The sequence below is a fragment of the Sebastes fasciatus genome, chromosome 5, assembly GCF_043250625.1.
Source record: "Sebastes fasciatus isolate fSebFas1 chromosome 5, fSebFas1.pri, whole genome shotgun sequence".
NCBI lineage: Eukaryota > Metazoa > Chordata > Actinopteri > Perciformes > Sebastidae > Sebastes > Sebastes fasciatus.
In genome coordinates, this window is record NC_133799.1 from 21,337,082 (window position 1) to 21,364,806 (window position 27,725).

Genomic DNA, 27,725 nt, shown 5'->3' on the forward strand with positions numbered 1-27,725 from the left:
ACAACAGCCGACACTATGCCCGGTTAGGACCCTGGCGATGTACATAAAACAAACGCAGGTGTTTGTTTCAAACCGGAGTGCTTGGGTAGGCCACTGTCGAAGTCAAGGTTGTCACGTTGGGTTGTTGAGACAATCCAACAGGCTTACAGGGAGATGGATGGGCCGTTGCCACCAGGGGTGCGTGCACACTCGACACGAGGCTGCCGTGCCTCTCTAGACGAGATTGCACGGCAGCCACATGGTCAGCTCCATCTACCTTCACCAGATTCTATCGCTGAAATGTTGCAGCCGGCACCTCCTTTGGTGAGTTGGTGCTGGGTGCAACCCGGATGTGACTTACAGTAATCCTAACTGCCCATAGGGCTGGGCCTCCTTATCAGGTCCCCCTGTTGGGGTGATAAGTGTCTCCCCTCAGTCAGCTTAGCGTCTTGCGGGCTGACCTGAGCGGCTTTCCTCCCAGTAGAGGCCTTAGCATCTGGCAGGGCCTGTTAACTGGTTGGAGTGTAATGGTGTACAGTTGTAAACAGTTTGTCTGTGGAGGTGTACATAATTATTGGTCTGCACCGTCTCCTCACGGTGTGTCTTACAGAGTTCCCCATACATATCGAATATGTAAGCTGGAGAGATAGTCTCGATACGATAGAGAACGTTTGGTTACGGTGTAACCTTTGTTCTCTGAGTGAGAGACTATCTCTCCAGTATGAGGCCGCTCGGAGACACGTTACGATCAAAAACTAGCAATGATCCCACGCCAGCGCATGCGCTTTATAGACTCGCGTCTGGGCGTGGCCGGCAGTGCCGGTGTGTCTTAAAAACTATCCACGTCACCTGACCTAGGTGAGATCATTCCCCATACATATGGAATATGTAAGCTGGAGAGATAGTCTCTCACTCAGAGAACAAAGGTTACACCGTAACCAAACGTTACAAGCACTGTTGACAAATGTTCACTGTGGTGAATTACTAACACTTTGAAGTCTCTGCAGGGTGATTGTTGAACTGAAATGAATGGAAAGCACTGATTTGCAGATAGGAAATGTCGGGGAGAGGCGGTACAAAAGTAACACTTTTCAGATAAACGTCATATGTCATGTGTATTCTTATCAATACCAAGCGTGTACAAATATGGAACAACTTCGATATAATTTGACTTTGAGCGGATGATGTGCATCGATACTTTCGACCCTGTCGGTCGGGATGAAAGTTTAAACTTGAATTGTTTATTATATTCTTGTTTTTATTAAACATGTCTGACAATGTCCTTGTTAATATGTGATTGCAAACATTCTATCCTTTATCTGAATAAAACAATATTTAAGGTCCAGTGTGTAGAATCTAGCAGTATCTAGCGGTGAGGTGAGGAGATTGCAACTTTCGTACCGGCTCTCCCCTATCTAAAAACCTAAATTATGCTTTGAAAGGGGTCAGTTTGTTTTCTTCATCATTATTAGCAGCATTAACATCATATCTAATGTTCAGTCATCATTCAACTGTGATTTCTAGACCATACACGGTTATACTTGGAGCTAATTCCCTGGCCGGTAATGAACCCACAACGCAGGTGTTCAGTGCAGTCAGATCCATTCCTCATCCCAACTATGATGGACTTGCCAATGATATCATGCTCCTCAAGGTAAGGACAGCTTAAATTGTTGTTTACTACACTATATCAGATTTTAAGAGAAGAATTCTCTTTATTATTATATGATAATAAAATGAAAACAAAAAAATAGAGTCTTGAATACCCAGGACTTTATGGCAACTCTAGTCTATGTTAGGCTCCCATTCTGACATGCATGTTGGAGCTTAATTGAATCCAGATGAAAGTGTTAGGTCAGTACTCACTGGTCCTTGGGAACTCAGACGTCTGTTGGCAAACAGTTTTGCAACCCCTCTTTCCAGCCATGTCCAATATGGTGCGATGGAGAAACACTCTGTCAACGTACAGTACGTGTGAAACATAGGCTCCTATGAGAAGTGGCATCTCTCTGCAGCAGTGTACAGCAGCATCCGAAGCAAAATATCTAGAAATCCACACAAATAACGAGTCTCTACTCTATTTAACTACAATGCACATGTCCATATGAACTCAGATTACAGATAAAGACCATACTCACTCAGAAACGGGTGTAACATGTGTTTCCCACACACATAAGTCTCTTTTCGTCCCAGCTAACGTTAGCTAGCTAGCTGGCAACAGTCCACTGCATCGTTACCGCGTTTGCGCCAATTAAGTGAAATTACCAATAGAAAAAAAATCAAAACAACGCTCAATTTCGTTTTACATGGTAGAAGAGCAGAGGAGCAGAGTACAGCAGAGACTCCGGTCCTGGAGACAAAAGCTACGGTCTCCCCCGTGTCCTCTGACCGCGGCCAACAATGTTTTGCAAGAAGGGCTTCACTAGATATAACTTTGCGGTTTTGGTGCGTCCGTGTAGTTTGTGTTGGAGTCTGAGTCTGAAAAGCGTAGCCTCATATGCGAGCGCGCATATGCAAGCGAGTGCGCATGTGACACCGACCCGGGTGATTTATACGTGTAAGAAGTTACAAACAGTCCCTTTAAACCAGTGTTTTTGCTTAGCAGCGTCAGTTAGCTTTTCTCACTCGTTCAATTCAGTCCCTCCCTCTCACCCACCCAGACAAGTTCAAGGACTCCTCAAAACGTAGAAAATTTCAGATACTTCACAAAACAAGAGCAAGATTATTATTCACAAGGCATTATTGAGCCAGTCCATATTCAGAAATGAACATTCGTATCTGAAATGCAACATATGAAAATAGCTGTCCTGGATTAAAAAGATTCTCCAGGAAAAGTCACTCTATATTATAGTGTTTGCATTGTCATAAAAAACATGTCATGTCATATTTTTACATGTACAAACAGATTACAACAAATATGTTTTTGTTTTTCAGACATGTAGCCTACCGGTACTCACATAATTAAACCTGCAGTGGGCAGAATATTTTTGGCATCATTGGGAAAAAATTCCACAATAACCTTTCAGCATATTGTGATTCAAGACTTCTGCACCTCCTCATGACTGTTTTCAGGCTTTAAAAAATCCCTAGCCTTTGATGGGAGAGTTTGGTCAATCAGAGAGAGAGCGTTCCTATTGGTTGTTCATTCAACGGAGGCAGCTGTCAATCACTCGCAAACTCCAATCAAACGGTCAAACTAGAAAGCGCTGATCAAATATAAATCAATATTCTGTTACTGTAATGTCTATTTCTCAAATGCTTTCAGACACATCTTGTAGTGTAGTGTTTAGCTGTAAAATGAGAACGTTTGCTCCGGCTGGTGGGCGGTGCTTGGTGTTTCCTGAACTGATCTTTAAATATCTGCCGGGTCACAAACTTTCTCATTTTACAGCTAAACAGTACACAAAGAGATGTTTCTGAATACATTTGAGGCGAGAAATAGACATTACAGTAACAGAATATTGATTCATATTTCATCAGCGCTGCCTAGTTTGACTGTTTGATCGGAGTTCGCGAGTGACTGACAGCTGCTCAGAGACGGCAGGCTCCAGCTCGGCTCTGATTGGTTGTTTTCCTCCGGTCTGTGAAATCTTGCAGATGCCGTTAGGAGGACCAGAGGACACCGGAGGACACAGAGGCATATTATTATTTTTTTCCGATTACCTGTCTCATGCACTACTGTCAGGACATAGTGACCATTTTATAAAAATAACTTTTTTTAATCTTAAAAGAAATGAGTTTTGCCCCTCAGATTTTCTTTGACATTTTCAGACTATATTTGGGCTCATTTCATCTTTGAACGTTACATTCTGTGAATCTTGGCTATTTGTCCAAAGACGTCCGGAGACGCTTTCAACTTATTAGCAAAATATTTCCACTGTGGCAACAAATAAGACTTGCTAAGAGAAAGATATTGTAAATTAAACTGGGCTTACTGGGCATATTTAGGAATGACTAAGTCTAGCAGAAAGACAGATAGGCACTTGCTAACATAGAAACACTAGGCTAAAACGACCCATATAACAGATTCACTCAGAAGGATGACTCAGTTGTTTGGCTTTGACGGAGAGAGGTTTTTAATGCACTGCAGGGTGCAGACGTAACATAAACTGATGGAGTGGCGCCCACCAATGGTCAAAAAGAAACTATGCAACTCTTTGGTCTTACTCAGGCCGTCTCTGCTGAGTAAAACCAGACAGCAACAGCTTGTATTTATGTATATTTGAGCTGTATCTGAATATAGATTTGTGAAGAGAAAACGCTGAATAATGTAGTCAGATTTGTTCAATGAATAAGCGTGAATGCATGACTTGTTACATGACAAATCCTCTCACCAAATCATTACAAAACATGACAGGAAGTGAGCATTTTACATACTATATACTATATAATGTCATATGTAAAGCAAGGTAATGATTTCTCTGGCTCGATCTGTGTATGTTTGTGTACTAACTTGATCATTAGTTTCACAACTGTGAGAACAACACTCAAACCTGAAGCTGGAAACTGTGGTTTATGTGGTTCGTCTAGTTTGCTACAGATTTCAGAGAAATGTTTCATGTGCTGTGCTGAGTATTTCCACACCAAACAATAATGTTGTTGCATCTGTGTGCCTCACTTGTAAGATTAATGCAATAAAAAGCTCACCTGCTGTGACCGAGTTGTATCCACAAACAGGGAGAAAAGGTCATTTGAAGGCATCATTAGCTCCACCATCTCGTGTCACTTCTTGTTGCAAAACAACAAAATGCCGAACTCGAGGCTTCAAAACGACAGACAAACCAATGGATGGCGTCACGGTGACTACGTCCACTTCTTATATATAGTCTATGCTTTTTTCCCACGTTTGAACAAATATTAAAATCTTATTAAAAAGTGACAGTCCTACTGTGTATGTCATTTGCTTGATCTATGTACACTGTAAAAACTCTAACTTGTATTTGTTGGCATGACAAAGCGTTAACCTCCGGTTAACACTGTTAGCTCTGTCAGCACTTAGAGGCACTGACACACCAGGCCGATGGTCGACCGACGGACAGTTTGGGGCCATCGGTGAGCGTCCGTCGGCCTTGTTTTTACTGTGTCCCGCTATTAGCTCTGTTAGCTCTGTTAGCTCTGTTAGCACTATTAGCTCTGTTAGCATTGTTAGCGCGGCTAGCCCCCGCCATTTCGGCTCTGCCACCTCCGTGTTTGCTTGTGAGGTCGGAGTGGAGGAGTGGAGAGCCCTGTGCAGACTATTTGCATAAGCTATTCTTTAAAAAATTTAACTATCCAAATGAATGGGACAGAATATTGTATTAAATTTGTCAAAATACTGTCAATTCCAGAGAGCAGTCTGTTTACAATTACATTAAATTGATATGTTTAAAACTTATTAAGAACCTGTGTGAGCGAAATTAACCACATCATTAATTATTCTTCCACTGTCTGCTTTGCTAATTTCCAGCAAATTGTCACCTTTGTCTTTCAGATTGAGATGAATGCAGTCACAGACACTTTTCCTGATTTTAGCTTGCGCCCAAAGTACCACTTTGCGGAACATTATCCTTACCTTATACGCTGCTTTGGTCCATTGGTGGAATTATGGACAATGAGGTTTGAGTCAAAACACACTTTTTTCAATAAGACTGTGCATGATGTTCAGAACTTTAAAAATGTGCTTCTCATGCTGTCCAGAAAACACCAGCAGATGATTGCATGCCAATTTGATAACCAAAGTCTTTTAAGCCAGTGTTACATGTGGAGAAAGTAACTGACATCAAAACACCTTCTTTGGATGCTGTCCTGCGCACAGTGATAGAGAGAAAGTATCCACGTGTTGAAGCTGTGTCCCTTTCTAAAGACATTTGGAAACCGCTATGCAGCGGGTATGATTATATCAGCTGGACACTGCAGTGGACTGCCAGAATTCTATAAATTGTGACCATAGTAGTTAGCCCTGAAAAAGTGGCCTTTGTTGGCAAAAAGCTCACATCTTGGTACCTGGAACATTTTAGGTCTTTCGAGCTTGTGGAGAACATCTATGCAGACACCTGAGATTTTCGATCCTGAGGCTCTCAACAACTGTCATCCATTGACTGCATACACAGTGGGAGGGAAGATACTGGTGACCCCAAAAGTGTGCCTGCTGCATTGAAGGGACGCAGAATGGTGAGTATACTGATTACTCTCCATAGAAAAAACTCGCTTTTACTCTCATTTTCACTCTCTCTTCCATTCAGACAAGATCATAACATATAATGCTCTTCCAAAGTTTCCAACCATGATCTGAGTTTTGATGTGATGTCTCACTACTAGCCTTTACATTTTATAACTTTAACATTATGTGATGACTGTCCCATCACAGGGAGGAGCAAGTTTACTAGAAAGTTCATTTGTTTTTGGGGTGATGAGACGGGACATGAGCTCTTGTGTTGTCACCCCAAAAAACATTCATATTGCCAATTTTTTGCTGGTCACATTTACACACGTGCCGTCGTCCCATGATAGTTTTACATCTGCACACAGCGGCACAGACCATAATGTCACAACAACACACACATCGTCGTCATTGTTGAAGTTCTTCAGCGTGAGTGAAGAACATAAAGCTCAACTGTCACAACTGCAAAATAACCCCTAGAGGAAAAACCATAAAACATTTGGAACAACTAATTTAATCAGACACTTATTACATAATAGATAATTAAAACTACTAACGCCACAATTTTTAAAAATCAAAGCAAATATTTAAAGAAATTATTAAATATTATATTTAAATTTCAAATTATGTTTTTTTATGCAAATAACCACGATAGATTACAATAACCAAGTAAGAAGATAACATTTAGAATTTTTTACGGTTTACACTGACTTTTGGGACAGTTGAAATAATGTTTTGGGACGGTGGTAAAAAAAAGTTAGCCTGGAGTCTTGCTGTCAATTATAGTTCTTAGAAAGAAAATTGGAATCGGCAAAAATCAAAATCGACAGGTCAGACTCTTAAAAAATCGTAATCAGCCAAGAATTGCAATCGGTGCATCTGTAGTAGGTAGTACTGACACAATATAACTATAACAGCGCTGTTTATTAATCTAATTTGTGGGAAATTGTCTTGTTTTTCTGCCTTCTGCAATCTGAACCTTCTGTCTTTTATTCTTTTCTCATCTAACACAGGGTTTATTACTGCTGGTGAAAATCTCCCCATCAATGTCTCGTAAATTGGTGCTTCCTCAAGTACCTGAATCAGTTGAAAATTTGCAAAACATTCTTCTGGAAAATCTGCAACTTCAAGGCAGCTTCACATTACAGTTTGAGGACCCAGATTTTAATAACGCTCTCTGTAATTTGATGGATATTCATGAGTTGCCACCTGAACGTGTTATCTTAGACTCAGACTCTGTTGATTCAGGGTCTTCCCTGGACACAGCCAGTTTATCCACCATAGAGTCACCACAGAGTCCCTCCGCTTTTATCAAGAACTATCTGCGAAGTATATCAGAGTGGCCTTCACCTTTTCCCATTCCAGCCTTTTCCTATGATGTGGAATTGAAGTTACGCAAAGGCAATGAGGCATATGAAAAGACCAAGAAAGGTATCAGCATAACCAGAGACATGAAGATAGACATTTTGGATAAGATTGCTCAGGCAGTTTTTGAAGTGAAAGCCTATCCAGATCAAGACCAGATTGGGTCTGCTGCTTCTGCTCTCGTCAGTAGGCACCCCTGCCTTCGAGAACCGGGCAGTGGAACGGGGTATGATGGATGGAAAATGAGCATAAAATACAAACTTGGTAGTTACAGGTCCAAGCTAAGTAACGCAGGCTGCATTGAGGTCAGCATTAACCGGAGAAGAAGCGGTGAAGATGATGGTGCAGGTCCTTCTTTGAAGAGAGCAAAGCGAGGGGAGATTAACTATGTTCCTGACCACCCAGATACCCATACTGATGACTCGCTGGAGGAGGAAAGACTAGCTCTGGTTGAGGAGTTAAAGAAGAGGAATAAGAATGTTGCACTCATAAAGCAACAGATGGAGGTGACATTCTCCCTGAGGCGCAAGGAGATTGTGGAGCTAGTGCCTATGGTGTCAGAGGTTCAGGAGCGGTGGCCTGCTCTGTTTTACGAGGCAGAGGTAAGCAGCTGAGCAAAGAATATATTATGTTATGTTTCAGATTTAGTCTTTGCAAAATAAGAATCTGAAGTTGTTTACTTCTATTAACCCTCATCCTACCAACTGGGGTACCGCCAGACCCCAGAGGTATACTTTTTGTCATATCTCACAGGTGCTTTGTTCTATCATTCCAATTTTTCATGACTTTGTCAATCAATTTGTTCCTTATAACTTCATAACATTGTTTTCTGTTTTAATTAGGGCTTTTTAAAAATACCAATGTATTGGGGTCCTTGGGGTCCCACCAAAAGCACCTAATTGCAGCCTATGCAGTTAAAATAGGTAAAATATAATAAATGGATCAAATGTTTGTCATGGGTCCTAATTTAACTAATTTATTATTAGTGTAATTAATGCCATCCTTCAGATGACATTAATTACACTAATAATGTTTTGAGATGGCATAAGTTAACATGGTGCTATGATGGTTGTTTCTTACAGTTGAACATTCTTGGGGTCCCAAGGATGAGGGTTAATAAAATACATATTTTAACATGAGGATGGTGTTGAAATTGTATTGATTTAGTATTGGACATTTAAGTTTGCTGTTCTGTTGTTCTTCAACAGATCAGGGAAGAGTTTCTTCGGATCACCAACAAGGACCTAATAGACAACTTCAGAGCAGCCATTAATCAGCACACTCCAAGGCTCCTTAAACTCTATCGGGCTAGGCGGACAGCTTTCCCGCCTGAGATGAATCAACTCCTTAACAGACTGGATGAAGAGGTGAATTTCTAGACTTAATAATCTCATTATTCTCGACATTATGGAAATAAATGTATAACAAGGAATTGTTTTTTTTTCCTTTTTATAAAGCTGCACTAATCAATATTTTTAAATAAACTGGGTCAAATTTAAGGTGTTGCTCATAGTGACAAACCATCAGAATAACCCCACCGTACACTACCTAAGGGACAGGCAAAGATAGCGACAAGTAGGTGAAGAAAGTGGAACATCTAACAGCTAAAAAGCCAGCTATTTATATCAGGAGTTAAAAGGAGTAAATCTTAGACTTTTATTCAACAGGTATTTGCTTGATGTGGAAGAGGACAGCTGTTTGCCACATAATCAACCTCATAAGGCAATAATATATCAAGTGTGTGATTGTTTCAGTCTGTTGAGTCCTGCACCTAAGTGGGCAAAATAAATAAATAAATTCCCTATAGGAAAATGTACGATTTAAGAACAATGTATCCCAAAGTCATTAAGGCCTTAAAACTAGATTTTAACTAAAGGCCCCTCAACAAGATGGGCTCTCAAGAGCAGATAGCAATGCAAGCGTTGCCTTCAGGCTTTAATACTGCATATTAACAAACAAACTTGCAATGAAATTAATTATCACAACCTGCTACAAGGTGAGCCTGGAGCCTTTGGGCCCCCTCTGGGTTTGGGGCCCCAGGGCAGTCTATACCCAGCTGATAATCCAGATTTTCTTTAATCTTTTAATCATTTGATTTCACTTTCTAATAAGACAATAACGTATGCAGTTATAAATCTTAGTAAGTATTTCCAACTGCTGTAGGCTACAATATATTTTTTTTAATATACTTTTTACATTTATGAAATTTGTGATGATGCTCCTGTAGACCACTTACTGTCAAATAAGAGTGAAAATCATTTCAATTAATTAATTAATTAATTAATTAATTAATTAATTAATTAATTTCATTAATTAATGTTCACTTCTGACTTCTGACTAGAACAACTTGACACACAGTGCTGAGCTGCATCTCAAATTAACCTTCAGGTTCCCAGCTTTCAGATGATGTACACCACTTCTATGTGACATCTGCTGTTGACCTGCTGTCTCCCCCTAAAGACCCCCTGTACCCCCCTAAAAAAAGACTAAAACTGGTCTATTGTGGGTCTCAGAGGGTTAATAGAATGACCCAAAGCAGCCACATGGCCACAGTGACACTAAATAATGTTGTTGTTACATCTGTGTTCTTCACTTATTGAATTAATCTAACAAAGGTAACTTAATATATAGTAATATTCATAAACAATGAGGAAAGGAGGTTTAAAGTGGTCCAGAATTAACTAAATCAAGAGGCCGAAAGTGTCCTAAATATAAAAGTGAATGATGAATAACATAAAAAGTAAGAAGAAGATAGGGTTGTCTGAGGAGGTTTGGGGGAAATTTGCAGTTTTCAATGGTCCTCTACTTACTCCACAGACTGGAGAGAACACTGCTGGAAAAATATTATAAGATATTTTAAGACCCCACACCAGGAAAAATACAAGAACACAAGCTCGACGTGTTGAAGACAATGTGGCTCAATAGAGGCAAATCATTTTCATATTTTCTGGGACTACCCCAAACTGAGTTTATACTGGAAAGGTATTCATAACTCATTAAGCACTGTATTTAAGACTCAAATACCTCTGAACTTGGAGACTCTTTATCTGGGCCACATTTTGTTTTTGAGACAGAGGAGTGATATAAAGCTGCTGCAGGCCCTTTTGGCGGCAAGTAAAAAATCTATCACAAGAAGGTGGCTAAATCCAGTACCACCTACATTGGATGATTGGTATGGAATAACCCTTGAACTATTTCAAATGGAAAAGTTGACTTACTCTTTGAGGATCCAAAAGGGCAAATTTGACCAGATTTGGAATAAATGGATCGAATTTATAACCCCCATAAGAGTAGACTTTGTATGACTCCACTGACTTTTTTTCTCTTTTCTTCCTTTCCTTTTCTTGCTGAGAATAATAAGAATGTAATGTAAGCTCCCTTGGTTCTAATGTATATAGTTATGTCTTTAATAGAGTGTGAGATAGGCATAGGTAAGAAAGCTAAATGTAACTGCTGATAGTTTGATGGAGAAGTATGCATGGGCATGTAGGCTGTATACGCGTGAGTATGCAAGTGAATATCGATGTGTGTAGATGTGTATAATCTGGACTTGTGGAACGGTTTACACGGCCACGTACTTCAGAAAGTAAGGTTGGAGTACCCACAGTTCTCCAAAAGGCTGAGTTGACTCACAAGTACTGTGGCATCCGCATGCTTCTTTTCGGGCATATGCATATAGACTGTACATGTATATTAAAATGGGAAAAGAGTTAGGTATAACTATCTGTAAAGTTTGATATACACTGTGATAACGCCTTTTCCAAACAAAAAGAAAATTTTAAAAAAAGTAAGAAGAGGAAGAATTAATTAATGTGAAAAGACTGTGTTAAACACACTGATCACATAATGTTTGTTTCAGGCTGTTGAGGCATCAGATCACTGAACAAGATAATGCAAAGATAACATAAGATGGAAACTCGCAAACATGCCTTGCACGAAGGATGTGGTCATATATCAAGAAATGTGATAATCACACTTGCCAACAAAGCAAACTGCTGTATAAAATGATGATGCCCCTTATAAACTTTTACAAATCATTTAAATTAATTAATTAATTATATTAATTCATGTTCACTTCTATGTGACATCTGCTGTTGACCTGCTATCTCCCCCTAAAGATCCCCTGTACCCCCCTAAAAAAAGACTAAAACGGGTCTATTGTGGGTCTCAGAGGGTTAATAGAATGACCTAAAGCAGCCACATGACCACAGTGACACTAAATAATCTTGGTGTTACATCTGTGTTCTTCATTTATTGAATCAATCTAACAAAAGTCACTTAATATATAGTAATATTCATAAACAATGAGGAAAGGAGGTCTAAAAGGGTCCAGAATTAACTAAATCAAGAGGCCGAAAGTGTCCTAAATATAAAATTGAATGATGAATAACATAAAAAGTAGGAAGAAGAATAATTAATTAATGTGAAAAGACTGTGTTAAACACACTGATCACATAATGTTTGTTTCAGGCTGTTGAGGCATCAGATCACTGAACAAGATAATGCAAAGATAACATAAGATGGAAACTCGCAAACATGCCTTGCACGAAGGATGTGGTCATATATCAAGATACAGACGTGGACAAAGTTGTTGGTAACGTTCCGTTAAAGAAAGAAAAACCCACAATGGTCAATGAAATAACTTGAAACTGACAAAAGTAATAATAAATAAAAATGTACTGAAAATGAACTAATGAAAATCAGACATTGTTTTTGAATTGCTGTTCAACAGAATCATTTTAAAAAACAAACTAATGAAACTGGCCTGGATAAAAATGATGGTACCCTTAACTTAATATTTTGTTGCACAACCTTTTGAGGCAATCACTTCAATCGAGTGATTTCTGTAACTCTCAATGAGACTTCTGCACCTGTCGACAGGTATGTTGGCCCACTCCTCGTGAGCAAACTGCTCCAGCTGTCTCAGGTTTGAAGGGTGCCTTCTCCAGACTGCATGTTTCAGCTCCTTCCACAGATGTTCAATAGGATTTAGATAAGGGCTCATAGAAGGCCACTTCAGAATAGTCCAATATTTTGTTCTTTGCCATTCTTGGGTGTTTTTAGCTGTGTTTTGGGTCATTATCCTGTTTGAGGACCCATGACCTGCAACTGAGACCAAGCTTTCTGACACTGGGCAGCACATTTCGCTCCAGAATGCCTTGATAGTCTTGAGATTTCATTGCACCCTGCACAGATTCAAGACACCCTGTGCCAGATGCAGCAAAGCAGCCCCATAACATAACCTAGCCTCCTCCATGTTTCACATTAGGTACAGTGTTCTTTTCTTTGGATGCTTCATCTCTTCGTCTGTGAACATAGAGCTGATGTGACTTGCCAAAAAGCTCCAGTTTTGTCTCATCTGTCCAAAGGACATTCTCCCAGAAGCTTTGTGGCTTGTGAATATGCATTTTGGCAAATTCCAGTCTCGCTTTTTCATGATTTGGTGTCCTCCTGGGTCGTCTTCCATTAAGTCTACTTTGGCTCAAACAGCGACGGATGGTGCGATCTGACACTGATGTACCTTGACCTTGGAGTTCACCTCTAATCTCTTTGGAAGTTGTTCTGGGCTCTTTGGTTACCATTCCCATTATCCGTCTCTTCAATTTGTCATCAATTTTCCTCTTGCGGCCACGTCCAGGGAGGTTGGCTACAGTCCCATGGACCTTAAACTTCTGAATAATATGTGCAACTGTAGTCACAGGAACATCAAGCTGCTTGGAGATGGTCTTATAGCCTTTACCTTTAACATGCTTGGCTATAATTTTCTTTCTAATCTCCTGAGACAACTCTCTCCTTAGCTTTCTGTGGTCCATGTTCAGTGTGGTACACACCATGACACCAAACAGCACTGTGACTACTTTTGACCCTTTAAATAGGCAGACTGACTGATTAAAAGTTTGAAGACACCTGTGATGCTAATTACAGGACACACCTTAGTTTAATATGTCCCTATGGTCAAACTATTTTACATCTTTTCTAGGGGTACCATCATTTTTGTCCAGGCCAGTTTCATTAGTTTGTTTTTTAAAATGATTCTGTTGAACCACAATTCAAAAGCAATGTCTGATTTTCATTAGTTAATTTTCAGTAAATTTTTATTTATTATTGCTTTTGTCAGTTTCAAGTTATTTCAGTGACCATTGTGGGTTTTTCTTTCTTTAACGGAAGGGTACCAACAATTTTGTCCATGTGTGTATGTGATAATCACACTTGCCAACAAAGCAAACTGCTGTATAAAATAATGATGCCCCTTTAGACCACTTGCTGTCAAATAATGATCTAAGCGATTAAAGTAGCGCATTAGTTTCAAAACTGAAGCAGGAAACTGGTTTCTGTGGTTCGTCTGGTCTGTCGCTGAATTCAGAAAAACTGTTTGAGTGGGCTGTTTTACCAAAACCCCCAAACAGCCAAATGCTGACAGCTGAAAGTCATTAGTATCTGGTATCTTAGCATTAGTAGCTCATCTTTTCATTAAGTAGATATAAAACAAAGTGTTATTGATTCATTAAATTCACCCAATTTAAGTTTACTTATTGTGAACTTATCAAACAGTGAGGAGAAGTAGGTCCACAATGATCCAGAATGAACTAAATTGAAAGACGCAGAAAATAAATCATGAATGAAGTAAAAAGAAGAAAATCAAGTCTGGATTAACACCCTGAGTCCCGCGATCCCGACTGACTTTACTGTCTTTCAGAGGCTCTAGTAGGTTCAGTTTTAGGGCTAGAGTGAAGACACAGATATCATATGAAGGATATCATGATGTCAAACATCATGTCGGGAAGGAGGCTAAATAACGCTCCAAAGTTGGGCTAAATTTTAGCGAGGAAAAACTAGCATGGCCATTTTCAAAGGCGTCCCTTGACCTTTGACCTCAAGATATGTGAATGAAAATGGGTGCAATGGGTACCCACGAGTCTCCCCTTTACAGACATGCCCACTTTATGATCATCACATGCAGTTTGGACAAAAACATGCTGTTTTTTTCATACAGTATAAATGTGTTATTTTTGCCTATTCTAACATGATGTGTTTGAATATTTCTGCATACTGGGGTCCCTAAACAGTCTTGAATTACATAACATTGTGTATCACTGTAAAGCTGAGACTCTTGTGGATCCAATGAGCCCAACTGTATTCATGTGTGATGATGTTAGTCCCCATAGTAGCCATTTCATTGTAGTGAGACCATTTGACCTCACTGTATAAAACGACCTGTGGTGACCTCTAGGATAATCACAGCCTCATGAAACTTTACAGCCACAACCTAGAGACCTAGAGCATTCAGAGGATGGATGGCTTTCCTAGGTAGACTGACAATAAGGAGGTTTCTGAGCAGTTACCATAACAGAAGTGATCGCCATCTAATTGCTGAAAAATACAATTATCTCAAAATGACAAAAGCTTTTGATACCAAATCAGAGCATGACTTTTTCTACGGTGTTCCTCAAGGACTTGGCGTCTTAATGTGGAACTTTGGAGGGATTATTGATCATTTTTATCAATTTTCGAGTGGTAAAAAATGGTTAAATTTAGCCCCAAATCTGTGTAACAAATGATATCAACCCAAAATTTGCTGAAACAACTTATGAGACATAATAAAGCAAGGGGATGGACATCATATACTTATATCTTAATGTTCTAAACCATTATACACTTTTACAAATCATTTAAAGTAATTGATTTATTACATTAATTAATGTTCACTTCTGATTTATGACTAGAACAACTTGACACACAGTGCTGAGCTGCATCTCAAATTAACCTTCAGGTTCCCAGCTTTCAGATGATGTACACCACTTCTATGTGACATCTGCTGTTGACCTGCTGTCTCCCCCTAAAGACCCCCTGTACCCCCCTAAAAAAAGACTAAAACTGGTCTATTGTGGGTCTCAGAGGGTTAATAGAATGACCCAAAGCAGCCACATGGCCACAGTGACACTAAATAATCTTGTTGTGACATCTGTGTTCTTCACTTATTGAATTAATCTAACAAAGGTAACTTAATATATAATAATATTCATAAACAATGAGGAAAGGAGGTTTAAAGTGGTCCAGAATTAATTAAATCAAGAGGCCGAAAGTGTCCTAAATATAAAAGTGAATGATGAATAACATAAAAAGTAAGAAGAGGAAGAATTAATTAATGTGAAAAGACTGTGTTAAACACACTGATCACATAATGTTTGTTTCAGGCTGTTGAGGCATCAGATCACTGAACAAGATAATGCAAAGATAACATAAGATGGAAACTCGCAAACATGCCTTGCACGAAGGATGTGGTCATATATCAAGATACAGACGTGGACAAAATTGTTGGTACCCTTCCGTTAAAGAAAGAAAAACCCACAATGGTCAATGAAATAACTTGAAACTGACAAAAGTAATAATAAATAAAAATTCACTGAAAATGAACTAATGAAAATCAGACATTGTTTTTGAATTGCTGTTCAACAGAATCATTTTAAAAAACAAACTAATGAAACTGGCCTGGATAAAAATGATGGTACCCTTAACTTAATATTTTGTTGCACAACCTTTTGAGGCAATCACTTCAATCGAGTGATTTCTGTAACTCTCAATGAGACTTCTGCACCTGTCGACAGGTATGTTGGCCCACTCCTCGTGAGCAAACTGCTCCAGCTGTCTCAGGTTTGAAGGGTGCCTTCTCCAGACTGCATGTTTCAGCTCCTTCCACAGATGTTCAATAGGATTTAGATCCGGGCTCATAGAAGGCCACTTCAGAATAGTCCAATATTTTGTTCTTAGCCATTCTTGGGTGTTTTTAGCTGTGTTTTTGGTCATTATCCTGTTTGAGGACCCATGACCTGCAACTGAGACCAAGCTTTCTGACACTCGGCAGCACATTTCGCTCCAGAATGCCTTGATAGTCTTGAGATTTCATTGCACCCTGCACAGATTCAAGACACCCTGTGCTAGATGCAGCAAAGCAGCCCCAGAACATAACCTAGCCTCCTCCATGTTTCACATTAGGTACAGTGTTCTTTTCTTTGGATGCTTCATCTCTTCGTCTGTGAACATAGAGCTGATGTGACTTGCCAAAAAGCTCCAGTTTTGTCTCATCTGTCCAAAGGACATTCTCCCAGAAGCTTTGTGGCTTGTCAATATGCATTTTGGCAAATTCCAGTCTCACTTTTTTATGATTTGGTGTCCTCCTGGGTCGTCTTCCATTAAGTCTACTTTGGCTCAAACAGCGACGGATGGTGCGATCTGACACTGATGTACCTTGACCTTGGAGTTCACCTCTAATCTCTTTGGAAGTTGTTCTGGGCTCTTTGGTTACCATTCGTATTATCCGTCTCTTCAATTTGTAATCAATTTTCCTCTTGCGGCCACGTCCAGGGAGGTTGGCTACAGTCCCATGGACCTTAAACTTCTGAATAATATGTGCAACTGTAGTCACAGGAACATCAAGCTGCTTGGAGATGGTCTTATAGCCTTTACCTTTAACATGAAGGTCTATAATGTTCTTTCTGATCTCCTGAGACAACTCTCTCCTTAGCTTTCTGTGGTCCATGTTCAGTGTGGTACACACCATGACACCAAACAGCACAGTGACTACTTTTGACCCTTTAAATAGGCAGACTGACTGATTACAAGTTTGAAGATACCTGTGATGCTAATTACAGGACACACCTTAGTTTAATATGTCCCTATGGTCAAACTATTTTACATCTTTTCTAGGGTACCATCATTTTTGTCCAGGCCAGTTTCATTAGTTTGTTTTTTAAAATGATTCTGTTGAACCACAATTCAAAAACAATGTCTGATTTTCATTAGTTAATTTTCAGTACATTTTTATTTATTATTACTTTTGTCAGTTTCAAGTTATTTCAGTGACCATTGCGGGTTTTTCGTTCTTTAACGGAAGGGTACCAACAATTTTGTCCATGTGTGTATGTGATAATCACACTTGCCAACAAAGCAAACTGCTGTATAAAAAGATGATGCCCCTTTAGACCACTTGCTGTCAAATAATGATCTAAGCGATTAAAGTAGCGCATTAGTTTCAAAACTGAAGCAGGAAACTGGTTTCTGTGGTTCGTCTGGTCTGTCGCTGAATTCAGAAAAACTGTTTGAGTGGGCTGTTTTACCAAAACCCCCAAACAGCCAAATGCTGACAGCTGAAAGTCATTAGTATCTGGTATCTTAGCATTAGTAGCTCATCTTTTCATTAAGTAGATATAAAACAAAGTGTTATTGATTCATTAAATTCACCCAATTTAAGTTTACTTATTGTGAACTTATCAAACAGTGAGGAGAAGTAGGTCCACAATGATCCAGAATGAACTAAATTGAAAGACGCAGAAAATAAATCATGAATGAAGTAAAAAGAAGAAAATCAAGTCTGGATTAACACCCTGAGTCCCGCGATCCCGACTGACTTTACTGTCTTTCAGAGGCTCTAGTAGGTTCAGTTTTAGGGCTAGAGTGAAGACACAGATATCATATGAAGGATATCATGATGTCAGACATCATGTCGGGAAGGAGGCTAAATAACGCTCCAAAGTTGGGCTAAATTTTAGCGAGGAAAAACTAGCATGGCCATTTTCAAAGGCGTCCCTTGACCTCTGACCTCAAGATATGTGAATGAAAATGGTTGCTATGGGTACCCACGAGTCTCCCCTTTACAGACATGCCCACTTTATGATCATCACATGCAGTTTGGACAAAAACATGCTGTTTTTTTCATACAGTATAAATGTGTTATTTTTGCCTATTCTAACATGATGTGTTTGAATATTTCTGCATACTGGGGTCCCTAAACAGTCTTGAATTACATAACATTGTGTATCACTGTAAAGCTGAGACTCTTGTGGATCCAATGAGCCCAACTGTATTCATGTGTGATGATGTTAGTCCCCATAGTAGCCATTTCATTGTAGTGAGACCATTTGACCTCACTGTATAAAATGACCTCTGGTGACCTCTAGGATAATCACAGCCTCATGAAACTTTACAGCCACAAACTACAGACCTAGAGCATTCAGAGGATGGATGGCTTTCCTAGGTAGATTGACAATAAGGAGGTTTCTGAGCAGTTGGCATAACAGAAGTGATCGCCATCTAATTGCTGAAAAATACAATTATCTCAAAATGACAAAAGCTTTTGATACCAAATCAGAGCATGACTTTTTCTACGGTGTTCCTCAAGGACTTGGCGTCTTAATGTGGAACTTTGGAGGGATTATTGATCATTTTGATTAATTTCCAAGTGGTAAAAAATGGTTAAATTTAGCCCCAAATCTGTGTAACAAATGGCATCAACCCAAAAATTGCTGCAGCAACTTATGAGACGTAATAGAGCAAGGGGATGGACATCATATACTTATATCTTAATGTTCTTAACCCTTATACACTTTTACAAATCATTTAAATTAATTAATTAATTACATTAATTCATGTTCACTTCTGATTTATGACTAGAACAACTTGACACACAGTGCTGAGCTGCATCTCAAATTAACCTTCAGGTTCCCAGCTTTCAGATGATGTACACCACTTCTATGTGACATCTGCTGTTGACCTGCTGTCTCCCCCTAAAGACCCCCTGTACCCCCTTAAAAAAGACTAAAACATGTCTATTGTGGGTCTCAGAGGGTTGATAGAATGACCCAAAGCAGCCACATGGCCACAGTGACACTAAATAATCGTGTTGTTACATCTGTGTTCTTCACTTATTGAATTAATCTAACAAAGGTAACTTAATATATAGTAATATTCATAAACAATGAGGAAAGGAGGTTTAAAAGGGTCCAGAATGAACTAAATCAAGAGGCCGAAAGTGTCCTAAATATAAAAGTGAATGATGAATAACATAAAAAGTATGAAGAGGAAGAATGAATTCAAGTGACAGACTGTGTTAAACACACTGATCACATAACGTATGTTTCAGGCTGTTGAGGCATCAGATCACTGAACAAGATAATGAAGGTAAAGATAACATCAGTTGCAGACTTGCAAGCAGGATGTGGTCAGATATCAAGATACTGTAGGTTGGATTCACACTTGCCAACAGAGCAAATTTCTGTATAAAAGGGTCGACTTGACACTCCAAGAAGAAAGACAAGTCAATTGTCTTGCTGGCATCATGCATGCTCTGCACAAGTTTCTGCTTTTTCATGTTCTGACATGTCTTGGACTAAACGGTAAGATGACCAAATCTGAATATTATTCTCCAATCGTTAAATAAGACATTAACCTAACTTTGATGTTTACTTATTTTAGCAGATGTGAGTGGAATCATCAACGGGGAAATAGTCGAGGAGGGATCGATGCAGTATATGGCCTCGCTGCAGGACAACAATAAAGAACATGTATGTGGAGGATTCCTCATCAGGGAAGACGTTGTGGTCACTGCTGCGCACTGTAATGCTTTGTGAGTTACATTTCCTCTTCCAGCAATCTTTGATTCATGTAATTACAAGTCAAATTAAAAAGACTTCAAGATATATTAACCGACTTTCTTTTTTTTAAAAAGACCTATATTATTCATAATTTTCTACTGTTGTTGGCACAATTTTAGGAAATGTACTGACAACCTCTCCATGATCTTTCGTTCAGGAGAGTTACATCTGTTGTTCTTGGCACCCACGATCTCAAAAAAAAAGAAATAAGAAGAGATATTGAACAGAGATACATACACGATAAAGCAAATGGACCCAATGGTAATGACATCATGCTCCTCAAAGTAAGTATACTCAAGTGACATCATACTTTTTTGGGGGGGTCAATTTTTTTAAAATGATCATCTCCATATTCCAACAATTGTTTGTTTAATTGAAGTCTGATGAAATTAGTTTGCTAGTTTTTAAGTTTCTGATTTTGTGTGTCTCCAGCTGTCTCAGGGGGCTGGACCGAACGACAGAGTAAAAACAATTCCACTTCCCACCTCTGAAATGAACACAAACTCAACGGAAACCTGCAGTGTAGCTGGATGGGGTTACACTATAACTAATGGTGGAGTTGTTGATGATCTGAGAGTGATGAATGTGTCTATCATTGAACTACAAGACTGTGAGAAGCAATGGCGTCGTGCGCATAATCTTCCTGCCAACATAATCTGTGCAGGTGGATACAATACAACAAAAGGATTCTGTCAGGTATGTTTTCTGTCTGTTAATAGAAAATGTCAGTTGGTATATAAATACTATAAACCAGGGCAGCCCTTTTGGTGCCTTTAGGCAAAATTTGGATTTGGATTTATTTGATGTATTTTATGTATGACCAGCGCCCGCCCATTCCTTAAGCCGGCCCTGCTACAAACATCTTAAATTGAATATTGATTCTTCCTCACAGGGTGATTCTGGTGGTCCTCTGGTGTGCAACGGGAAGGCTGTCGGTGTCGTGTCTTTCAACAGGCGCAGAAACTGTAACTACCCAGATGTACCCAACGTGTACTTGGATCTATATAAATACCTTCCCTGGATCAAGAGCATCTTCGGATGCATGAAACATGAGTAAAAATCTTGCACAAAGTTTTGCTTCAGCATACATTCATTGTAATATGGAGGCATTGTGGTGTCTCTGATTGCTCTGTCAGTGTGACCAAAATTCTCTCTTTCTCCCTCCTCTCCCTCCCCTCTCTCTGCAGCGATCTACTCCGCCACCACGCTGACTCCCATTGGCCAGACACTGCCCCAACCACCCCAGGTCATCCAGCAGCAGCAGCAGAGAGAAGGTGAGGGTGATAGAACATTATTACTTTTTTACACATCACACATCTCATCCCTATGTAATAGACACATAAAGAAGATGAGCATGAGAAACCAATATTACTTTAGTGCCGTACACATCTCATTCTCTGTAATAGATATAAAGTGGAGCAATATTACTGAATGCAGTTCACATCTCTATCTTAGGTAATAGATATATAAAGTGCGAGGATGATAGAACAATGTTAATCCCACTGTATTATTCTGTACATCTTCAAAATAGGACATTTTCAAAATTGGTCAAAAAGAGTTTTTCTCATCATAATATATCTAGTCTTGATTGCAACCAACTGAAACTTCTCCAGTGTGCCAAGCGTGTAGAAGAATGGTGGCCGATGCAAAAGAAACACAAATGTCCCTATCTAGAGCCAGTGTTTGATTTGTCCATTCTGTGCTACTGTAGAAACATGGCAGCCGGCTCCATGAAGAGGACTCTTAATTTTAGGTGATTATACACTAAAGAAAACATACTTATTATCCTTATTATACCTTAATTATTATTTTTATTTTCTTTGGATGGAAGTGTTCTCTGGGCTTGCCTATAAGCACAAATGTGAAGACATTTTCAAAATTGGTCAAAAAGAGAGTTTTTCTCATCATAATATATCTAGACTTGTGACTTCTACAGTACACATGGGATTACTGTTTTTTCAATAGACTCCATTATATTTTAGGAAAAAAACAGTTGTTCCATGTGCCCAAATAATAGATATAGTATGATAAGAAAATGTCTGTATCTCTGAAACTACAAGGAGCACAATCAAGTATTTGGTATCTATGAACTCATAAGAAGTTGAATATCAAAGATATGCACACATATGCACATATTTCAAATATCCTCACTTTGACTATTGATAAAAGTGGGATTTTTTATGTGATCTAAAAATGTCAAAGTTGTACTGTAACTGATACTTGCCATTTTTATTTGACCAATCAGAACAAATGTTGTGGCGTTATTCCTTATCATACAAAATATAGTCTTTGGGCACAAATGGGTTAGTATTATATTCCTCTTCTGCCAATAGATCCTTCTAGATGCTACACACTGTTCCTTTAAAGACATGTTGAAGTCTGGTGTCTGTGTGAGCATCGAAACTGTGGTTACTGTGGTTCAGTTAGTTTGTCACACAATTCAAAGAAATGTCCGAGTTGGCTGTGTCAATTAGGTCCACAAAAAGGGCATCTGTGTTATCTAATAATTAAATTCATCCAAATAGAGCTGGCTAAATACGGCCATCCATGTAAAAACAAGATATACTGTAAAATGGTATTTAAGTCAATAAAACCAATTAGTTTTCTCGTGCTGAGTTGAGCTAAACGGTGTTACTAAAATATAAAAATGGCGACATGTACTTTCATCAACAACTTTCATGAGAAACGTTGCACATTAGAGCAGATGTCTACAGTTGCATTACACAAAACCACAACCTTTCTTCAGAATGCTAATTTTAACACTAAACATGATGTAACCCTGATGAAAAGAGGAAAGTGACTTAACTCTCATAACACTTTGCAAGATTTAAATCTAAGCACTAACACTGAGGAATAAACCACGACTTAAGCATCCTCAACATAAACACACACACATTGCACGATTTTCTTTTTGTCACTTGTTAATAACTTATTTATGTGTATTTCAGACCATCCACCAAACCACCGGCACAATGCCAGATGAGGGTACTTTGCAATAAGTAAAGGCCGCGCCCCCTTTTGGGGGAAAGAAAACCGAAGATCCCACTTCCATGCAGTTTGATGTTTGTTTGGATTGTAATTTTGACAAGTTTGTATGCATTCATCTCTCATTATACAAACGTTTGTTTTATACACATGTCTAGCAACCTTGCCTGAACCTGAGCGTTCATGATATCTTAATAAATTAAGGTTGATCGCCGTCATGTCCCTTCAGTCTTCCCCCGTCCAACACAGTGGCCGGATATTGCTTATCCAGACTTCTATACATATTTGATTGGATCACGTTAGGCTAAGTGTTGTCTGTAAATAACCAACCTGTTAATAGCCAACTGGACTGAGATTTAGTTGGACGACGCTATAACGTTAATGTATGACTGTATTACTGCAGAAGCCGCACTCTTTCAAAACATTATAATCACCAGTAACTCTTTTAATGAATCTTCCACTTAGAGGCAGGGCGGAAGGTGTGGGTCACAAAGTGGAGGGAAGGCTGAACCAAGATTATAAAGAATGATGTAGTGAGGGAGCTCTCCGTCTTTGTACACTGACTTGTCTGCTGTATGGACCCAAATGCATTTGCTTAATAAATGGTATTTGCTTCTTAACTGAATGACCAGAGACTGTTTATTAAATAATTTCTCCAACAACGACGCTATAACGTTAATGTATGACTGTATTACTGCAGCAGCCTCCTACTCAAGCTAATGTTATCTAGCCATGCTAGTCACTGTCACCAGCATCATTTAGCCGTTTACCACACTGACAGTGAATATTAACATATCGTATGTGCCCCAAATCTCAGTGTGAAAGCCTCGGTTAACCCGCTACACAACAGCTTTTTGTCATTTCCTCTCCTGTGACAGCAAGTTTCTTTCCCCCAAAAGGGAGCGCAGCCTCGGCGATGACGCCATGCTGGTCTGGTCTATAGCTTTGAGCCATAAAGCCCCTCTATTAGATCTTTTTTTAGGACACGGCAGGGGAACAGATCAGAGATCAGCGGTTTTGGATTTATTGTTACGCTACACATTACTCTTCGGTATAGTGTTATTACTATTACCGGTTTGTTTAAAGTTTGGAGACATGTTTCAACTTCTTCTCTATACTCTGTTACATCTACGAGGGACACGGGATTGTTTTCCCCCAAAAGGGGGCGTGGTTTGCCAGTCTGATTTATGTGGACTTTAACATTTATCCAAAATGTTTACCTTGCTAAACAAGTGTCTAACTTTTGGTTCATAAGTAGATTTTTCGGTGACAGATATGGCAATTTGAACCCTCGCAGCATTGCAGGCCTCAGTATGGCCGTTATATCTCTAACGCCACCGGTTTCTTGCATCAACCCTGTTTTGAAAATCTAAAACCACATCTTCTGTAATCTCACCAACAACTTCACAAAAAGCTCAACGGCATGTTAGCAAACACACTGAAGCAATAAAGACCACAACATAAGCAAGATATTTCCCTCTCTAGAAACTATAAGACCATGAGTGGAAGGTGTGGATTTGAGCAGAGACCATGGCAACCGGCTTTGTACTACTGCTGCTGCTCTTTGTCCTAAATGGTAAGCGCTCTATAGTAAATACATATAAATCTGTAATTACTACAAACCGAAAATAACTTGGATAAGCGAATAATGAGTGATATTTTGTGTTTCAGGAGCTGATGGTTCTCATATTGTTGGAGGCAGAGACTCTGCCCCCAAATCGCGGCCCTACATGGCCTCGCTGCAAGTCCGAGGTCGCCTCAACTGTGGGGGAGCCCTGGTGAAAGAGGACTTTGTGCTCACAGCAGCACATTGTCAGATACCCATGTAAGAATTCAAAAACAGACCAATATGTTTTTCCCTTTTTTCATTACAGCCACTTGTTTCATTTCATGCCAATTCAGTATGAAAATCAACTTGCAGGGACTTTAAAGTTTGCCAGACACAAGTAATCCATCACTGAAAACATTAAAAAAAAAAATATTTCTTGGTCAAACTGAAGCTAAGCTACGAGCACTGTTGACAAATGTTCACTGTGGTGAATTACTAACACTTTGAAGTCTCTGCAGGGTGATTGTTGAACTGAAATGAATGGAAAGCACTGATTTGCAGATAGGAAATGTCGGGTAGAGGGCGGTACAAAAGTAACACTTTTCAGATAAACGTCATATGTCATGTGTATTCTTATCAATACCAAGCGTGTACAAATATGGAACAACTTCGATATAATTTGACTTTGAGCGGATGATGTGCATCGATACTTTCGACGCTGTCGGTCGGGATGAAAGTTAAACTTGAATTGTTTATTATATTCTTGTTTTTATTAAACATGTCTGACAATGTCCTTGTTAATATGTGATTGCAAACATTCTATCCTTTATCTGAATAAAACAATATTTAAGGTCCAGTGTGTAGAATCTAGCAGTATCTAGCGGTGAGGTGAGGAGATTGCAACTTTCGTACCGGCTCTCCCCTATCTAAAAACCTAAATTATGCTTTGAAAGGGGTCAGTTTGTTTTCTTCATCATTATTAGCAGCATTAACATCATATCTAATGTTCAGTCATCATTCAACTGTGATTTCTAGACCATACACGGTTATACTTGGAGCTAATTCCCTGGCCGGTAATGAACCCACAACGCAGGTGTTCAGTGCAGTCAGATCCATTCCTCATCCCAACTATGATGGACTTGCCAATGATATCATGCTCCTCAAGGTAAGGACAGCTTAAATTGTTGTTTACTACACTATATCAGATTTTAAGAGAAGAATTCTCTTTATTATTGTTTCTAGTTTGCACAAAACATAAGGTTAAGAGTACACAAATCGAATACATTTATCCCACTTAACCCAACTTTACTGTCTTTCAGAGGCTGTAGTAGGTTCAGTTTTAGAGCTAGAGTGAAACTACAAAACCTAATGAATCCGTTGTTACCAACCATGTCATGCTAGCTTGTTGGGAAGGAGGCTAAATAACGCTACAAATTTAGGCTAAATTTTGGTATTAATAATTATTCACTATTTTAAAAGGGGTTTCTTGACCTCTGGCCTCAAGATATGTGAATGAAAATGGGTTCTATGGGTACCCACGAGTCTCCCCTTTACAGACATGCCCCCTTTATGATAATCACATGCAGTTTGTGGATCCAGTGATCCCAATTGTATTCATGTGTGATAATGTTAGTCCCCATAGTAGCCATTTCATTGTATTGTATTGTACCATTTTTTAAAACTTGACCTCACTGTATGACCTGTGGTGACCTCTAGGATAATCACAGCCTCATGATACTTTACAACCACAAACTAGAGAGCTAGAGCATTCAGAGGATGGATGGCTTTCCTAGGTAGATTGACAATAAGGGGGTTTCTGAGCAGTTTCCAGAACAGAAGTGCTCACCATGTAATCACTTAAAAATTCAATTCTTGCAGAAATCTCTAAATGTCAAAAGTTTTTGGTACCAAATAACAGCATGGCTTTTTCTTTGGTGTTCCTCAAGGTCTTGGTGTCTTAATGTGGAATTTTGCGAGGGATTATTGATCATTTTTATCAATTCTCGAGTGGTAAAAAATGGTTAAATTTAGCACCAAATCTGTGTAACAAATGGTATCAACCCAAAAATTGCTGCAACAACTTATGAGACTCAATAGAGCATGGGAATGGAAGTCATATACTTCTATCATGCTTCATTTCATATTAATCTTTAGGTTCCAAGCTTTCAGATGATGTACATGACTTCTATGTGACATCTACTGCTGACCTGCTATCTCCCCCTAAAGACGGGTGTATTGTGGGTCTCAGAGGTGTTAACATTTATTGTATTTTTCTACCATTAATCTCCTTGTCTCAGCTCAACGGTAGCGCCCAACTGACTGAAGCAGTACAGCTGATCGCTCTGAAAAGGGGCAGGATGAATACAGCCAGTCAGTGCATCACAGTTGGCTGGGGGGACATAAAGGATAACGGCACCTTACCTGAGAAGCTTCAGGAAGTCAATGTGACCACCCTGCCACAGCGAACATGTCGTAGGAGATGGAGAGCTAGAGGTGATCCGATCAAAACGACTATGGTTTGTGGCGTTGGGGGCAGGTCCTTTCAAGGATTCTGTTCGGTAAGAGAACAAGACATTGATAAGGCACTACCTAACTAACTAACCTTTGAAGGAGTTCTCTTTAGTATGTAAAGTTGGAAGGACACTAAACATCTTTTTGTTAATAGAAAAATATATATTTTTTCCTTGTGCAAAATGATGCCACCTTATTTTAGGTGTACAGCATGCAACTAAAACTGAGCACAGAAAATATAATGACGCAGGCTATTTTAAACACACACCTTGTGTTAAGTGTATCTTTTCTGTTTAAGGGGGATTCAGGCGGTCCGCTGGTGTGTGATGGAGCGGCAGCAGGCGTCGTCTCCTTCTCTGGCCGGCGATGCGGAGACCCCAGGACCCCTGATGTCTACACACGCATTTCGGCCTTCAGAGAATGGATTACAAGCGTGTTGAACAACAATTAGGCAAATTAGATTGAATAGTAATGTGTCAATACGCTTAATTTGGATGTAAGACAAGACAAGGCTCTTTATGATACACAAACATGGTGTTATGTTGTGTTTTATTTCTGCTTAACATGCAGTGCTTTGGTTAATTAGATGAGGTAATAAATTATGTTTTTGTTATACATTACGCATTTGAATAGGTCCGGCAAAACTCTTTTCTTTCTGGTTTCAAAAGCATACTGAGCTGAATGTAATAATAAAAATTAAAAAGTAAGGCAAATTCCCATGCATTCATTTGGTGTCACTGTTCAGCTGAAGAAAAATGCATTTTATGGG

The 27,725-nt window shown here is 39.2% G+C and overlaps 3 protein-coding genes across 4 annotated transcripts; all 3 read left to right on the top strand.

Annotated features, from left to right (window-relative positions):
- The first annotated feature begins 5,341 nt into the window (after window positions 1–5,341).
- LOC141767952 (uncharacterized) lies at window positions 5,342–8,915 on the top strand. Of its 2 annotated transcripts, XM_074635707.1 has the most exons (4): window positions 5,342–5,574; window positions 5,976–6,129; window positions 7,132–8,085; window positions 8,692–8,915. In XM_074635707.1, exons 2-4 carry the CDS (start codon window positions 6,127–6,129, stop codon window positions 8,860–8,862), a joined length of 1,128 nt encoding a protein of 375 aa, XP_074491808.1. In that variant the 5' UTR covers window positions 5,342–5,574; window positions 5,976–6,126; the 3' UTR covers window positions 8,863–8,915. The 2 variants fall into 2 exon arrangements, with proteins under 2 accessions (XP_074491808.1, XP_074491807.1); XM_074635706.1 differs by having other exon boundaries at window positions 5,342–6,129.
- A 10,680-nt stretch (window positions 8,916–19,595) lies between these two features.
- LOC141767954 (duodenase-1-like) lies at window positions 19,596–21,759 on the top strand. The gene is made up of 6 exons (XM_074635709.1): window positions 19,596–19,653; window positions 19,733–19,883; window positions 20,069–20,195; window positions 20,344–20,607; window positions 20,804–21,185; window positions 21,623–21,759. The coding sequence occupies exons 1-5, from the start codon at window positions 19,596–19,598 to the stop codon at window positions 20,966–20,968; spliced, it is 765 nt and encodes a 254-aa protein (XP_074491810.1). The 3' UTR covers window positions 20,969–21,185; window positions 21,623–21,759.
- A 2,603-nt stretch (window positions 21,760–24,362) lies between these two features.
- Window positions 24,363–27,663, top strand: LOC141767953 (serine protease 57-like). The gene is made up of 5 exons (XM_074635708.1): window positions 24,363–24,472; window positions 24,568–24,721; window positions 25,481–25,610; window positions 26,743–27,003; window positions 27,255–27,663. The coding sequence occupies exons 1-5, from the start codon at window positions 24,427–24,429 to the stop codon at window positions 27,405–27,407; spliced, it is 744 nt and encodes a 247-aa protein (XP_074491809.1). The 5' UTR covers window positions 24,363–24,426; the 3' UTR covers window positions 27,408–27,663.
- The last annotated feature ends 62 nt before the right edge of the window (window positions 27,664–27,725 follow it).